The 16,605-nt window shown below is 43.3% G+C and overlaps 1 protein-coding gene across 2 annotated transcripts in view; it reads left to right on the top strand.

Annotated features, from left to right (window-relative positions):
- Positions 1–16,605, top strand: part of BBX (BBX, HMG-box containing) — a 150,172-nt gene that overhangs the window by 73,588 nt on the left and 59,979 nt on the right. For both annotated transcript variants that reach the window (XM_019470329.1, XM_009272785.2), the window contains exons 2-3: positions 10,766–10,936; positions 12,542–12,784. In XM_019470329.1, the coding sequence (XP_019325874.1) occupies positions 10,775–10,936; positions 12,542–12,784 (405 nt within the window). In that variant the 5' untranslated portion in view covers positions 10,766–10,774. The remainder of the gene's footprint in view (positions 1–10,765; positions 10,937–12,541; positions 12,785–16,605) is intronic.

The raw sequence follows: 16,605 nt of genomic DNA, 5'->3' as shown, positions 1-16,605 counted from the left end.
TCCCTTCTTTTTTTTTTATATAAAAAAATTTTTTTTTTTTTTTTTTTTTTTTTTTTTTTTTGCCATTCAGTGGGTCTCATCCTCTGTAGGCTGTGAGCAGAACTCCAGGCCATCACTCTTGTTCACATAAAATTTCAATTTGACTTTGAGTTCTTACCCGATAGGCCCTTCAGTGAGGAAGCTGTTGCTGAACTGCAGATGCCCTTGTGGGAATGAGCTGATGGGAGTACCCATGCACTGAAATTCATTAAGTATTTCCTGTGGCCATCTTACCTGTGATCTCACTGGCTCTAAAGCTCTTTATGCTGAGATTAACCGTTTAGTGACTTGCAAAAGCTCAGAGGGAGCCCCTGGTGACCCAGTTAACAAATCACAAAGATTTTCATTTTAGGACGATACTAAAATAATGGCAAAACACAGGAATGACAGCTGTCTTTCTAGAAAAGCTGCTATTCATGCAGGCTCAGGTAGTCCCGATCACACAGGAGCACAAAGCAAATTTTTCAGGCTGTGTATGTGAATGCTCTCTCAGTTCTGGATCCTTGTTTTCATTGCTGTTGGGCAACCATTCTCTCTGTCAAAATTTCTCCCCTGCTTTAACGTGCCAAAAGTCACTGTTTTTTGGATTGTGCTGTTGCTATGGTCTATGATGCTCTGCAGGCAAGTACTCATCTCCTGTCTGAGAGGTGGTTGCATTTCACAGCCTACCCTGTGTTCCCGCAGAAAAAGCGCACTATTGATAAATTGCTCTGGCGTCAGCAGAGGGCTGTTGTAGTGCGTGTTGTCATTATCCCCCTCTCCGTGGGAGGAAGCATTGCAAAGTAGATTGGGCTCTGTGTCCTCTGTGCTTTGAATTTCAGGCATTTATTCTGCTCACCTTCCCGGGTTTGTTGGCGCTCTCTCCTGTTGTGCTAGCAGATGTAGGAGCAAAAAGAAATGCTGCTTTGGAGCAAAAGGATGCCAAAGCTTTCTGGCTGGGTGGGTCATGTCTCCTTCACCTAGGAGCAGGGCCAGGTTTAGTAGCATAGGTGTCCCAGTGTATCCATCCCCTGGGTGACTCACCTCCATATGCGGGAGGCCTGGCGCTGCTCCCAAATGCCTGGCTCCTTTGCATTTGCACTGCACAGAGCATGCAGCGAGGGAAACCCCTGCCTGCTCTCCAGGAGCTCCAGGCAAAGGAAGCCGCTAGGCTAATCCTGGTGGATTTTCCCAGGGGATGCGCATGGCTGTGGGCAGACCTGCTGTGGCAGTCGGCTGGCACGTGGGGTGGTTAGTGCCTGGTGTTCGGAAAGGCAGCTCCCACCCTAACAAGTGCTTGTCTTCTGCACTTTATGACCCAGAAATCTTGGCTAGCGGAGTGTGTCACTGGAGTCTCATTAACCTTTTGGTGAAGTAAGTGTAGCTGTGGCCTGTGACTCGCAGGGTTTGTTGTTTTGTTGTTTCTGCCTCTGCAGCTCCTGAAGGCTGAAATGAATCCTGCAATAGCAAATGTCCTACTGTAACTTAAATTCAAGGCAAAAAAAGGCCTGTTTTGGTTAAGACCTGAGTCTTCAGACAACTGCTTTTTTTCAAATGACTCTGGAAGAAAGCCACACAATCTTGAAAAAAAAAGTTAATACAAAAGGGTTATGGCTGGTTACTTCAAACTGTTTAAATTGCATCCTTCTGTGGAGGCTCCTGTTTGGAGACATTAATGCATTTGAATAAAAATGTTAGTGATTTACACCCCCAAACCTATTTCTGCAAGGCAAACTCTTCCATTGAACACACGTGCTCTGCAGCACAGGGGAGAGGAGCAGCTTTCCCCTCGACTGCACCAGCGAGCCGCTTCGCAGAGAGAATTGCACGCAAATTGTTTGGGTGAGTTGGCTGGTGTTTTATTTCCATGGTGCCTGCCACTTGTTGGGGTGGTTGGTTTTTTGGTGGTCTTTTGTTTGTTTGTTTACTTTTAAAAGGGTGAGCCTTAGGTGCGAGCTTCCCTTCCCCTCCCTGCCCGCGCCCCTCCCCCCACCCCAGGCTGCCAGTTTGGAACCCCCGGGGCTGGGGCCAGTTTGGAAGTAAACACCTCCAACCCCTTCACCTGCTGCCGCGGCTCGGCTTCTGCTCTGCGTCCTCCCTCTCCTCCAGCACCAAGCTTGCAGGGAGCCTGCTCCGAGAAAGCCTTGAGCACCTTGTTGGCTTTCCTCTGGGCCCGTGAAGGTCTCCTGTGAGGGCATGGCTCAGCAGAGCTGCTGAATGCCAGCGTGGCTTCTCCTCTTCCCCGCAGCAGGTATTTACTGCCATTTCCCTCTTCCCAAAACACTGCGTGGTGGCTTGATGTGACTGGAGAGTTGGCACATGGGTGCAGGAGCCCTAAAACAGCCAGTGTGCCCAGCCCCTCGCCCGCGGGTTTGGTCCAATGGGAGCAGTGCCTGGCCAGCCGGTCGGACCTGTTCCCCTCTGTGCCCCAGCAGCTGCACCAGCCGCTGGGCACACATCCGTACCCCCTTGCTGTGCCCCAGGAGCGCTGCCGACCTGGGGGGCAGCCGGCCGGGAGATTGCCCTGCCCTGGGCTGCCCTGTAGCCCTTGCCTGCCTGTACCTCTCTGGCTGCCTGGCCATGGCACAACTGCCGGGTCCAGCACCCCGGACGCTCCTTTTCAGCCCCCCTTTATCCTGCACAGGTACCAGTGCCATGATGCAGTTACCAGCCGTTTTGTCACAGCCCTGACGCAGGTCACCCCGTTGACACTGGGTAGCAGCAGCGTTTCTGATGCCCTCTCCTCATTTTCCCTGACCCATCCTCCACAGCGTGCCGATCCATCCTGCTCCTGAATTGCTGTGCCGTTCGGGCAGGCGTGTTTCCTGTACCCCCTCCTTCTTCTGGATTTAATTCTCACCTACTGAACAGGTGTTGGGTTTGTGGATGTGCGTTGTTTTCAAGTGGCTTCGGTGTTTTGTTTTGATGTGGAAGCGGTAAGTTTCTGCCAAACAGAAACTCTGTGGCCCAAACAGAGCAAATGTTTCCTGTGGGGTTGGTCTGCTGCTCCTGTACTGCTGCCTGCCAGGGAGCGCTCTCCAGGGCTTGGCCTCTGTTTTCCTTCCTGTCAGCAGAGGCCACCCACTTGTGCTCTGCATTGTGGATGTGGAAAATAGATTATTTGCTGATGTCTTTTATGTATTCAAAGCCTGTTATTTTGTCTTTGTCAGGCTAAAGGATGATAGTTTTCACAAAGCTTTTCCTTTATTTTTCTTTGCCCTTTTTCTTCAGTCTTTTTTCTTTTCTTTTTTTCACCCTTTTTCCTTCCCTCATCCCTCCTTGTCTTTTTACTGTTTGCTCTCTTGTCCCTTTTTTTTTTTTTTTAATTTTTTTTGAGTATATATTCTAGACTATAAGTACCAAGTTGTAGTTTGCCCTGCTGACAACAAGCACGTGCTGGCAGCCTAACCATGATACACTCTTAACTTGGTTTTCCAGTACTGTAGCTAATGTAGCACTCCCAAGTTTGGGTTACATACTGAATTTCAGGCTGAGTGTAGGTTGAAATACTCACTTGGCCGAATAAGGTCCGGTCAGCTGTGTTTGCTCTCTGGCAGGGGCGTAAGAAAAACACGATAGTCGAGATCTATGCTAAGTTTTGTCTTTTTAATTTCCTAATCCGTTTACTCATGCACTACAGCGATAGGATCCACTTCCTAATTTTGTAGCAGGCAGGGTTTGCCTTTCATTTATTTTAATGGGGACATTCCTAAAGGCTGAAGAACTCCCTACAAAGTAAAATATTATTTTATTTCTTCATGTTCTCTTCTATAAATGAAGAGGAAAAAAGAGAACTAGAAAGAAAAATGAGAAATTGTTATTTAAAATCAGCCATCATTAAAAGACACTGCAGTAGATTACGTATCTCCTCATGACTTTTCAAGCTTTATTTCTTATATTATGCTTAAGTCTCGTGGAAAGATTCATGTTCATTTAGTATCTTTTAAAACACAGTTGCCTGAAATAGTGACACAAGCACATCTGGGCAGAGTATTCCTTGCACAGAATAGGCAAGTTTTTTCTATTTATTGAATGCATGAGGTTTTCTTGTTCAGTGTGAGGTTTTCTTGTGCCATCCTGTGCACTTGCTGTCTGTGTGGTTTCCATTTTAAAAGCAGATTTGGAGAGAGCTAGCACTTGAAATGCACTTACAACCATTCTGACCGATAGCTCTGAAGAACTAACTATGACAGTATTAACCAAAAGCAAAACTAAATGATATGCACATAAAAAAGGCAAGTGAATGCTAGTAACAAATTTATTCTCCCCCCCCCTTTTTTTTTTTAAATTGAAGCATCCTGATGTCATGCTAATGGTGAATATAGTTGTTCAACATAAAGTGCTTTTCATACTAGACAAAACCTGCTTTATTTCTTTGCATTAAAAAACCCCAAAGAAAATCCTATTTTTTGTGCATGTGTGAATGAGCAGAGCAAGAGTAGAGCTGAAGTTTAAAATCTGTTGACTTTTATTATATGTTGCTTTTATTCCTCTTTGGTAGGCATGAAAGATTCACTTAAAAAAAAAAAACCAAAAATTCAAAAAAGTGCTGTTTTGATGATCTTGGGGTTTAATTTTATGTATTAGAGAACAAAGAAAGCAAGCAACTCAGATCTGAGTTTGAGAGACTAAGGAATTTAAAATCATCATTTATGAAGATGGAAGAGCGTGCCATTAAAAATTAAGTAAGACTCGTTGCTGTGTTGCTAAGCATTTCATGTGGTGACAGTCTATCCCAAACCTCTGCTAGCAAGCAGGACTCCATTGAGTCTCAGCATGTCCCCCATTAAACCATCACATCTCCGAAAGTTAGAAAGCTCATTAATGGCTTTCCACTGTGAAACAATAAAGAATATATTCACCGACTGGTCAGTAATTAGTGCCAACTAGTTTTTGTCCTTCATTATAGAAATATTCTGGTTCAGTTATTCCAGAGCTTAAAGAAATTTATTTTTTTAAAAAAAACCTTTTGTATTCATGTAGGTGTATTTTACTGCCAGCAATCTCCTTTTGCTTTTATTTGAAAATTCAAATACCTCTTAAGCCCACTAGACCTGTGAGAACATGAACTAATTTCCCAGTCTCCTGCTTCTTTGTTGAAACAGCTCAGTTCACTGACTTGGTAGCCCCCAAAACACCAAGCCATTAGTGTCATAGTTCGGTCCTCTTTTCTCTCTTTGGTGTTTGTTTTTTATAAAGTAGGAGAGAACTTACACAGTGTAAAACAGAGCAGAAAGCGTGGAAAATCCACTTGAAATTTTCCCTTTGCTCCTTTGTACCAGTAATCTGCATGGAGTCAGCTGAGGGCCCAGCTGGACTCCAGGAAATGTGGTTTTAAGGTAACAGAACAGAACTTAATTTCCACTGTCCTCATGGAAATAAGATGAGTGTTGCTGAAGTTCAGACGTTCTTCCACGGAGAACCTTCCAACAGAGACTACACCATAGGCACAATTCACATCTCTGGGGTTCTGCTTTTGCAGGTCTTGGATTTCTTTCTAGCCTATGTTACAACATGTGCCTTACAGTGCTTGGTTACTTTTAAAGACCTTTATAAGGATTTTGGTGTTTGTGACATAGTTTGGGGAACGCCTGGTGAGTGCAGCTTGTTCAGCACAAGCACTGGTGGCATTCTTGGTGACAGATCAACCGTGGGGTGAGATAGTCCCAAAATTAGGACCACAGAAGTTGGTCACCTGTCTATATCAGGTTTTGTAAATAGAGGAAGATAGGAGGAAAACAAAACTTAGTATTAATGAAGGTAATCAAACACTTGTTGTTAATGAACACTTAAAGAATTAAGGCTTGCGTACAGTTGTGTAATTTAAATAGAAATGTATGCCGTAAAAAGCTACAGTCATGCTTTTCCCTGCTCCCCCCACCACCACCATCCAGCTCTTTTCTTAAGGAATCTTAATATTTTTCTCTGAAGCCCTATTAGGTATATGTGTTTATAAGACATCCAAGAAAACTGTGATTCTTTGATTAATGTTTCCAGGACCAGAAAGGAAATAATACAGCCAGCACACAAAAAAAAAAAACAAAAAAAAAAGTTAATTTTTTTTTTTTACTGGTGTAATATCTCTGTAACGTTTGATCTGTATCTGAACTAAAGGTAGGTGTAGAACATCACCCTGAAGGTACCGCTTGCTGTCAGTGGATCATGAATGTCAGCCTTGACAGGTATCCTCTGGTGATGTTATAAAGCATATGTGGCTTATTTTAAGCAACACTGTCCATACTTTTGTCTTGTCTTGTTGGAACATTCCTACTTTCTCCCTAGTGTCTGTCACACTTTTTGTCATCCTTAAGCTGAGAAATACCTTGTAAAATCTTGTTAGCTGGTTTCAATTGTTTCTCCTCTTGCTAACTTCTAAAAGCCAATTACATCTGCCTTGAAAGATAAATGATACTTTTACTGATACTGTAGAAGAAATTACATTTTTTTTTTTGTTATATGGTTCATAAATTCCAGTTATTACACAGCACCCAAAGTGCAAAGTTTGTATCTTCTATACTTCTAAGCCCCAAATCATGCAAAGACTGCCCATGACTTGTTCTGTGACTTTCTGTGGAACTATTTAATGGCGAAGCTTAAACGCATGCTTCAGTTCTTGTAGGGTCCAAGCCCAGCTCTGTTTTTAAAAGCTTGCTAGTAGAGATGCTTGCCAGCACTCAGGGATCCCTGAGAAGGAGAGAAGGAGCTGGTATTTTTGCTTGCTTCCATCTGCCAGCTTCCCATCTTCCATATGAAACAAGCAGCTAACATGCTATTGATGTGTTGAGGGGGAAAAAAATCAGATAAACAGAATCTGAAGAGTCCACTAAATGGATTCCGTTGATGTTTTGCCATTCAACAAGTAAATAATGCCAGTAAACTTGCACTGTCATTTAATCATACATGCATTCACTTGTCCATGGAGTGTCTTGTCTAAGTAGTTATGCTATGTCTTGCCAAAATCTTCCATACAAAAAAATGAAAGTGTCCATGTTAGCTGTGTTTTGCATTTGACGGGATTTTTTTTTTTATGGGACAGCTTCTCTCATAATTATATAATTGTATGTGAATATATCAACAACTATGACAGAAATGCCCACGAAGTGTGGTGGTAGTAATATGGAAGATGAAGCAATCTGAAGGAAAACAAGTTCATTGTACTATGTCAGCATCCATTTTTTTAAGAGGAAAAGCCCCATGTGATGTAATAGAGAATTAGAACATTTTTCATTATGCCAATCCTACGCTTGACTGAGAGACGCATCAGCAAAAAATGAACACCAAAAAAGTCTCTGAAATGTAGGGCAAAACTTATGAGAACTTGCATAACCAAAAATGGGGAAAAAGGATTTGGAAACACAGAAGTATTAAAAAATAGGGGCTGAAATAGTTTATCTGTTCATGTTATGAATGACCCCCTATTTTATAGGAAAGAAGAGAGGGCATAGAGGTCAGAGTAAATAGCTTGACATACTTAAGGGGCGGGGGGCTTCCAGGCCATGCTGTAAAAGTAAAGTTTGAAGTCAGTCTGTGGCCTCAATCCTTCCATCAGTGGGGTTAAATCAGGAGGATTTTTGTTGCTGAGCTATGCAGAGATTCACTCCAAAGTGGAAGCAAAGAGCGACTGTGTGTCTTTCTGTAGTAAATGGTGCCTGTATAACAGCCAGGATCTGACTTGCTCTGTGTCTTGGATCTCCTAAATGCTTGTTCAGCTGATAGGGTAATGACCTGTCTTGCCAAACAGCCTCTTTATAGAAGAACTGCTGTTTCAGGGTGACAATTAGGGTAAAATTGTTTTCTTAAATTGTGAACCATCTAATGAACATCACTTGAATTCCTGGAGCTGAGCATACATTTCTGTTTTAGCACGAATGTACAGTGAGCTCTGGTTAATTTATTTTAGGGGTAACTGGGTGTTCAATACCTAGCCTTCATGCATGGAAAACAAAAATTATTCATGAGCTGAGCAGTAGTAAAGAGACATAACGTACTGAGAGCCCCTTTGGGATTTGCAAGGTGACCGGTACCTAGGGTCTGTGCTGCCTTGCCAAGCTCAGCGTAGAGCATAGGCAGGGCCTCAGGGGTGATGGAAGACACGTGTAAAATACACCGTGGGATCACTTAAGTCCTGTGAAGTTTTCTCTTGCTCATCTTTAGAAGGGCAGCAGGCAGAGAGGCGCCAGCTGAAGGCGATGCTGTTGTTGAAATAGCACTGAGACTTCAGCTGAGCTTTGTAAAGGAGGATCGTGGAGCACTCTTCAAACATTAATTTAGTTTCACACTAATGAGGTAGAAGGCTACCAGTAGTACTCATCTTACTTAGGACTGACTGTAGGCAGAAACGGTACGATTAGCTTGCCTAGATAAGTCAGTGGTAAGGACTGGAGTAGCTGACTCCCCGTCGTACTTGTAGCGCACTTATCCTGCTCAGAAATAGGCCACGTACTTTGTTGACTACAGTAATAGGCAGATCTCTATAATTTAACAAACTCCGAGACTTAACGAATCTCTGCTACCCGCAGGAGCTGAAGTTCCTGCTCAAACAGTAACTCAGCTACTTTGTTGATTTGTGTCTGAAAATACCCCAAACAAAAGCAAATGGTGGTTCAGCACTTTAGGAAAAGAGACAGATGGGTAGCACAGTGCAGTATGGTACATGACGGAGGTCACGGTGGGACAGAAACAATGTCAAACTTGCATTTCGTGATACTGGATTGCGGCTTGAGTTTTCCACACTTTAATGTTCTTTTTAAAGCCAAAGTTGTTTGTTTCTATGTATTTGGATCTGCTTTGCAAGTCACAGACAAAGATTTAGGTGGAATGGTGCATGATTATGTGCCATATAATACTTGCTGAAAAGACAGGAGTTGGTTACAGAAAATGAACAGAGGAGCGGGTGCTGTGAAATCAAAGTTTAAATGTGTTCCAGGTGGAAGCGGCGTGATGGGGACAGCGAAGTGTGGAGCTTAATGGCAAGTTGCTATGAAGTTACAGGGCATCCTTAACTGGTGGGGGCCAGGTACTGCTGACGAGCGGAGAAGAACTGACAAAATCTAATACACATCCAGGAAAATGCCATTTTTAAATGTCAGTTAAAATTTCTGAACCTGCTTCCTTCAGGGTTCAGTTGTTTCCTCCAGCAAGCAGTGTCTGAAGGTCCTTCAGCTTTCTGTGCTGTTGGAGGCTGTGGGGGAAGGAGCTGCTTACACACAGTTCTGGTGCAAACAGGGCATATGGCCAAAATGCCAGTGAGTTAACCAACAAGAAACACGTGGAAGAGATCAGCCAAAAGCAGAATTAGTGATTGCTAAATGGGTGGGATATGTAGGAGCGTGGCCGGAGCTGTATGGGCTGTAGTTGCTGAGTGCTGCTGTGCGAGATGGTTCTGGTAAGGCATTCACCTTGACAGTGGCACCAGGGCTTGGGCAACTGGTGTAAGTGCAGGTGTCAGAGCTCTCCCTTCTGCCACTGTAGGCTGAAACATTAGTGCTCCAGCAGGCATCTTCCAGACAGCAGCATCCTAAAATGCGATGTGGCCTTGCAGTTACAAGGCTCGACCTCTTTTCATGCCCTTCTCCTGAGAGTCAACAACAGAGCTTCTGCTGGCTTCACCTGCAGGACCAGGACTTAGCCCAGCGTCTTTATCCTGCTGGAGAGAAGTCCCTGTGAGACTTCAGTTTATGTTGGCTTTATAAAGATCTAGCTGGCTAACCGCTCTCCAGTGTCAGTTTGTTTTGATGTTTGTGTTGTTTTCTTGGAAAGCCAGCCATGCTCCTGTCAGGATTATCCATTGACAGTACACAGTGTAAACAGAAGGCTACGAAGGACCAGACTGTGTGCCAGCAGTGCTTGCTTCCTGTGGGCTTCGGTACTCAGATGTGATGTGCTGGTTTTATTTATTTATATATTTATTCGCCCCTTACTTGGGTATTAGATCTTTAAGCCATCCCTTAAATTGGTAGTTAGCATGTGTTAAATGTAGTTTTACTGAGAGGTAGTTCTGAGGTATTTTGTAGATGAGGGCACACACACAAGATAGGTGTGTAAGTATTATTTAGCTTCTGCGTGCACTTGGTTCAGCGGATGGCTTTTGTTTGCTGTGCGGGGGCTCTTGTTGATGAGTACTTTGGAAGTGTCAGGGTAACTACTTCTGGTTGTTTCCTTCAAATTCATGTATTAAAATCCACTTCTCTTAGGCAGGGAGTCAGGTTTCTCTGTTGCACCTTTTAATGGCACTTGGGAAATCCTAGCTCATAGTGTCATGGGGTTCTGCATCAACATTGCTATATCTAAGTGCATGATTAACAGATGAGTGGCTGGCAATATGCTCTACTGCTAAAAAGAGGGATATCCGACATTTTCAGTGGCAAAATATGAAAAACTACAGTGGACACAGGTGTGGAAGAGCTGTAGAGTCTCTCACTCTCTTGACCAGTGAAGTGTGAGGGCTTTTATGCTATCCTTCAGACAGGAGCACATTTGAGAGCTGGACTGGCTAGTGTCCTTGCTTCGTGCTCTTAAATTGTGTATTGCTAGTTAATCTGGGCATTAGGTGGAAATGTTGAGATTGGAAAAGATACTCCATGCTGTTGTTGATAATTGGAATAAACCTCTCGCCATTACCTTGCCAAAAAACTTCTAAGAGTCTTGCATTAGTGCCCCACATATTTGTCACTGGTTTAAGTATCTATATGATGGTCACTTATGCTTAAGGGTTTGTTGTGAACTTACAACTGTTTTTGCATGACAGGTCACAGTAATGAAAGGCAGTAGTAGGAATAAGGATCATTCGACAGAAGGAGAAGGAACTGGGAAGCGACCAAAAAGAAAGTGTCTTCAGTGGCATCCCCTGCTTGCCAAGAAACTCCTTGACTTCTCTGAAGAGGAGGAGGAAGAAGAGGAAGAGGAAGATATTGATAAGGTAGACTTCATTGGATGCTTTGACTGTAGAAGGTTAATGGTGGGTCAGATTCTCCCTAGCTGTGTTTTTGTTTTGTTTGCTTCTTGCTGTTCTCTTTTATGAACAAACACAGCCAATTAAAAGAAGTGATGCTGTGCCCATAAGGCTATAAAGGTGAATAGCAAATAACACAAAAATAGTTGTCAACCACGCTTTTAAAATCTCGGACAAAACTCTGGTTTTTAGAGTTAGACTGTAAGAGTTTTAACAAGGTTGTTTTGATAACATGTTACACATCTTGGTCTTGATTGCTCAAGGTGGGTTTGCTCAAGGTGGGTTTTTGACATGGATTTTTCTAATTGTTCATTTTAGACACGAAGTTAGCCTGTGCTTAATAGCTGCTTCTAGTGGCTTTGAGGACATACCAAGCTAATACTTTTCTTTCTTTTTTTAAAGATTAAAAAAATACAAACATTAAAAGAGAAAAAGAAGAAAAAGCTGTCAGCAATTTTTACTGTCTTTGCATGTGAAATTCAGCTTACCCTCCAGAATATTGAGAGCACAGGTGGAATAATCTCTCTCGTTTGATGCTTGGTACTTTGGTATTGTTCAATGATGCTGGCCTTACCCTTTTTTCGTAAGGATCCCACAATGTGGCATCTCACAAATGTACAGTTAGACTCATCCTCTGTAACAAGAAATGGGAATGGGAGGTGATGGGTTTTGGAGACGTGACGTTTCCATCATGTGGATAACGTTCATATCTGCATCTCCTTGATGCTTTGCTAAGGCAGGAAGGGAGAGGTCAGTGCTGAGGAGACTGCCTGGAGCCACATACTGATAAGGAAGAGTGACCTTGACAAGGATAAGGAGCAACAAGGAGGAGCCTGATACTCTGAGAGTGCTTTCTATTGACCTTACAGGTCACTTGCCACAATGTGGCATAAAACAGCCATGTTGCAGTTAGGTAGGAGATGGTTTTCTGTCTTGTACAGTAATAAGTTTCATTCAGTCAGAACTAGTCTTCTGTGGTGCATTCCTTGCAGGAATGATAGGCTGGTCTGTGAGCAGAGAGAGCATATTTTGGTGGTGTATTATGTTGAGATTTGCCCTCTGGCTCCGACTGAGCAGCTGTGCAGTGGCTGCGCTGCAGCACAGCTCACAGGCCGAGTAATGAATGGCAGGAGATGGGGGAACAACTGTTACCTATGCACTTTCCTTCCTACGCACTGTGTAGCTGCAAACACAAGTGATTGAGGTCCAAAGCAGCTCTGCTCACCTCATCCCACTGAGATGATTTCTAGGTTGTGGGAAAGGGGTAGGAAGGATCTCCTCCCTCCAGCCCCTTTAGGACTGTTTACTAGAGAATGGTCCTCAGCTTAGAAATCTGCTCCACTTGCAAGTCAGAGTTTAAGTCTTGCAGAGAGCATGAATGAACCTTGGACTGTCAGGTGAGGAGGTGTGATGTAGGACTCCTGGTCTTCTGGACAGAACGGATGGCCTTTGGAGACAACTGTGTGTATCCATGTGCATCTCCCTCGTTCACAAACAGCATACACAGACTCTCAGTCTCCGTGAGAAGCGTGGATAACTGAGTTTACACCCCTTCCCTTTCGCTTCTGCTAGGTGCCGCTCCTTGGCGCTGATGGTTTGGAGCAGGATGCTGATGAAACCGAAGATGACGAGTCCTCAGAGCAACGAGCTCGCCGACCAATGAATGCATTTCTCTTGTTCTGCAAACGCCATCGTTCTCTTGTGCGAAAAGAACATCCTCGCCTCGATAATCGTGGCGCAACCAAGATCTTGGCAGATTGGTGGGCTGTTCTAGATCCAAAAGAAAAGCAGAAATACACTGACATGGCCAAGGAGGTATGTTCTGTCTGAGTGGTGGATGTAAAGGGAGTTCATTACATACTTGTCTGACTTCTGTTTCTCTGTGTATTAAATGTTTTGCGTGGGGTCTTTCTCTTCCCTGAGTTCCTCAGCTTCCCCAGTGGGATTATGGTGCCCAGAGCAGCTGCTGTTCTTGCTTTGATTCACTTGGTCCTTTGGACCAGAATGAAAAGAAATTGGTCTGTGTACACAAACTAACCTGGCTCTAGTAGTCATTGGTACAAATATATGCGCTTTGTGATAGGTATCACCTGATAATTGCTGTGGTACAAGCATTAACATGTGGATAGTGTGTGGATAGTGGTCACTGAAAACAATAACATACAGTGCAGTGTCAGCTGAATAGTGATACTTAGCTCAAGCTGTGCACTTGCTATCGATAATACAGGTTGCTATTATAATACATGTGAACCAAACCAAAAGCATAGTCAACAAATGTAGTCCCTTTTTACCTTTGATGCTAAAGAATTGAAAAAATATTAGTGTTTCATGAAGTGCTTTCCCTATGTATTGTTAACCAGTTTCTGATAGAGCAAACTTTGGTGAGGCAGAGTCCAATACCCGAATCAGAGCGCAATACATAGCCAGAGTCCTTTAACTGGGAGCAAAGAAAAGAGATTTATTCCCATATTTCACAAAGTATCTTGACATCAACTTAAAATTTAAATGAGACTTTTTAACAAGTAGCTTGCTTGGTAAGCTGGCCCCAGGAAGGCTGCAGGTATCAACAGTAGAGTGAGAAAGAGACAGCCAGTTACTTAGGCTGATAACATCACCCCAGAACAGATCCCTGTAATTACCTGTGTGATGTAGATTGCAGGTAACCGTTGAATTCAATCTTAGAAAAAATAATGGAGGGCCAGTGAGAAGGAAGAACATGTGTCTCATTTGTCGAGTGATGCTAGCAGACTACAAGAAGTACAGACAGCTGTGAAATGATTGGGGAAACTATTATCCGTACCTGTCCTGTCACCTGAAGTTGTCTGCTACTGTTAACACATGTATATAAGGTCTGGCTGTTCAGTAGTTTGTGTGAGCATGGAAAGGTCCACGGGAAAAATGAAGTGTTCTGCATGGCAAGTCCTTTTTGAAGCAGGGTCTGTAGTACGTCTGTAGTTCCCCACCTGTGACACAGTGTTGAAATACTCGAGTCTCAGCTTTGTCCAAGCATTCCTGATTTGTTGTGCATTCCCACTTACAAATTAGCGATGCTTCTTGAAATGTGTGGGAAAAGGGCAATTAGGAGATCCAGTACAGATACAGAGAAAGGAAAGATGAAAGTGAAGAAATAATTTCTGGAAGAAACAAACCTGGTGTGACTGTTTTTCTTAGCCTTTTGTCTTGCTGAAGGAAACTCATTCATTAAGAAGGAAAATAATTGTAGAACTTCTGTATGAAGTGACAGATCTGAAACTATTAATCATATTGTTGTAGAAATTATTGTTCATGTAGTGATTTATTTATTTTTCTTGGCATGAAGAACAAATTGCATATTCAATGTCAAAGCGAAACAATAAATCTACGTAGTTCACATCATTACAACTAGTTCCAAGAATGTGTAGAAGAGAGATAGCATATAATTTTTATTCTTTAAACAGTTGTATGTTACAACAATAATTAGCAGCTGTAATGTGCTATTGTATATATTTGGACCTTCTTCACCAACAGGCCTATTCTGTGTGTGTGTGTATCGGTTGTTTTGTATTAACGCTTGCTTTTGTAGTTAGGCTTACTGCTGAGACTGTCAAAAAGATGTTAATGTCAACTCTGGCGCGAACCTTTATTGGTATTTTTCTTTGACCTAAAGAGAGCTCATTTAAAAGTCAAGAAGGTGAATGCCTTTGGAAGGACATAAAATTACCATTGTACCAATAATCTTCTGTTTTGAGTACCTATATGTATAAGCTCATTGAGGCTTACAGTGGATGAGCTTCTGTTACTTAAATGTAGCTTTTCAGTGCCCTTGGACTTCCAGTTTTTACCGCATAGCCTCTGGCCACTGCCCTGACAGGGTACACATCTCCCAAAGGACCCTGTGTCATATCCGCTACCCTCACAGTATGTCTTGTGTACCCTGAGCATCTGAATCGCTCTTCCAGAGATACGAATGGGCCTGACAGAAGTGGTCCCTACTGCAGTGGCTACAACCCCTGTTGTTTTACAGTCTCAAGAATGTTTTTACTACTTGAAGCCAGAGTTTACACAGCCAGTTAGCTCAGATCAAGCTTCAAGCAACCAGCTTTCAGTTTCTCACCTGCTTAGTACCAGCAACTGATACTATATCAGCAGTGTGCAAATCAAGGCATTGGCGTATTTACTTACACATATCTAGCTATATGCAAGGTCTAGGATTTTGGAAGATAGTGAGGCACCTGAACACTTTGCCAAGTGGAATTATTAGAAGTTTTCTATTGGGTTGGACATCTATCCGTGATTCCCACTGAGAGGATAATCAGGTCTATGGCTCATTTAGGCACTTTTGGAAAATCCTATTATGTACCTGCCTGTACCTTGGGGTGCCTTAATTTCCTAGAAAAACTGTCCCCATGATCTCTCTATTTTCATTCTTGTGGTTTATGGTCTCTTGTAGCAACACCTGCCCCAGAAACCTTATACTGTGCCTACAAGAGCTCAGTGTCGGCTTCTGCTGGTGTTTTCTTTAGGAGCAGGCTTTCTATTTGTATCCTACAGACTTTGTAGATCAACTTTGAAAGTTTCATTCTGGAGGATTGAAGCACAGTAGCTGATAAATACTCCCAAGCGGAACCACAAGTGTTCCTGCCATTTGTTAGCATTTCCCTTCACTGAGGGTAAAATAAATTCTGGCCACTCATAAATACGCTCCAGCATTTTTAGTTACTAAAATAATAGGGGTAGTGTTCTTCTGTTCGTGCTTACTGGGAATGTTCAGCTGCCTTGGAAAATATCCAGTGAGATTATTATTGTTCAAGCCCTGTTTCCCTTGCTAGAAAACACTTCGTTTTTAAATACGTTTTTGCATCGGCAAGATCCAGGCAGTCAGGATTGTTTCTTGTAGGGAGCAGCCTGATAAATCCAGGATGCTGCCATTCAGTGGCAGAGCTGAACACTTCTCCCTGTGAGTGCTCAGTCAGTGGTTTTGCAGGTACAGTCAGCCTGACTGGAAGCTTGCTGTCCTTGCTATGCCGCTGCTTTGGCAGCCACCTCGGGGTAGGAGGGGACAAATGTTCTGGCTTCCCGGCTGGAGTCTGGCAAGTTCACTGGGTGACGTATGGACCGTAACGTGTAATGTGAACCCTGCATCCCTCAGGAGTGAAAAACGGAGTGTAGTGTTTTCGGGGTGGGGGGTGTTTGGTTGGTTGGTTGGATCTCTGGGATCCATGTGACACTTAATAGCCAGTTGGTGGGATTTAAGCATACATGTAAAGTTAAGCACGTGCTAAACTGCTACCCTGAGATGTAGCTGGAATCCACTTTTGAGCTCCTGTTCCCACTACACTGGAGAAAGCAAATCTTTTTTTATTTGGTGATGAAAGCAACTCAGGGAGTTGCACTGAAGCACAGCACCTTTTTTAACCTCAGCTCTAAAGTGGCACCAGTCCCACCACATAACGCGTCTTTCCCCAGGCTTTCACAAAATAGAAATGATACATCAGACCGATCCCACAAACATATCCTGTGCTTTTTTTCTCTTACCTGGAACTTTGGGACATGACCCTGCCAGGCTGTCCCTGCCACTCCTGTGTGGGAACCAAGGTGGTATCTTTACATTCCAGGTTAAACTTACTTTCCCCCCCCCCCCCCCTCCCCACGTTTTT

Source organism: Aptenodytes forsteri, unplaced genomic scaffold, assembly GCF_000699145.1.
Source record: "Aptenodytes forsteri isolate BGI_AS27 unplaced genomic scaffold, ASM69914v1 Scaffold251, whole genome shotgun sequence".
Classification (NCBI taxonomy): Eukaryota; Metazoa; Chordata; class Aves; order Sphenisciformes; family Spheniscidae; genus Aptenodytes; species Aptenodytes forsteri.
The sequence above is the reverse complement of the archived record's forward strand: the minus strand, read 5'-3'. Positions and strand labels throughout refer to the sequence as shown.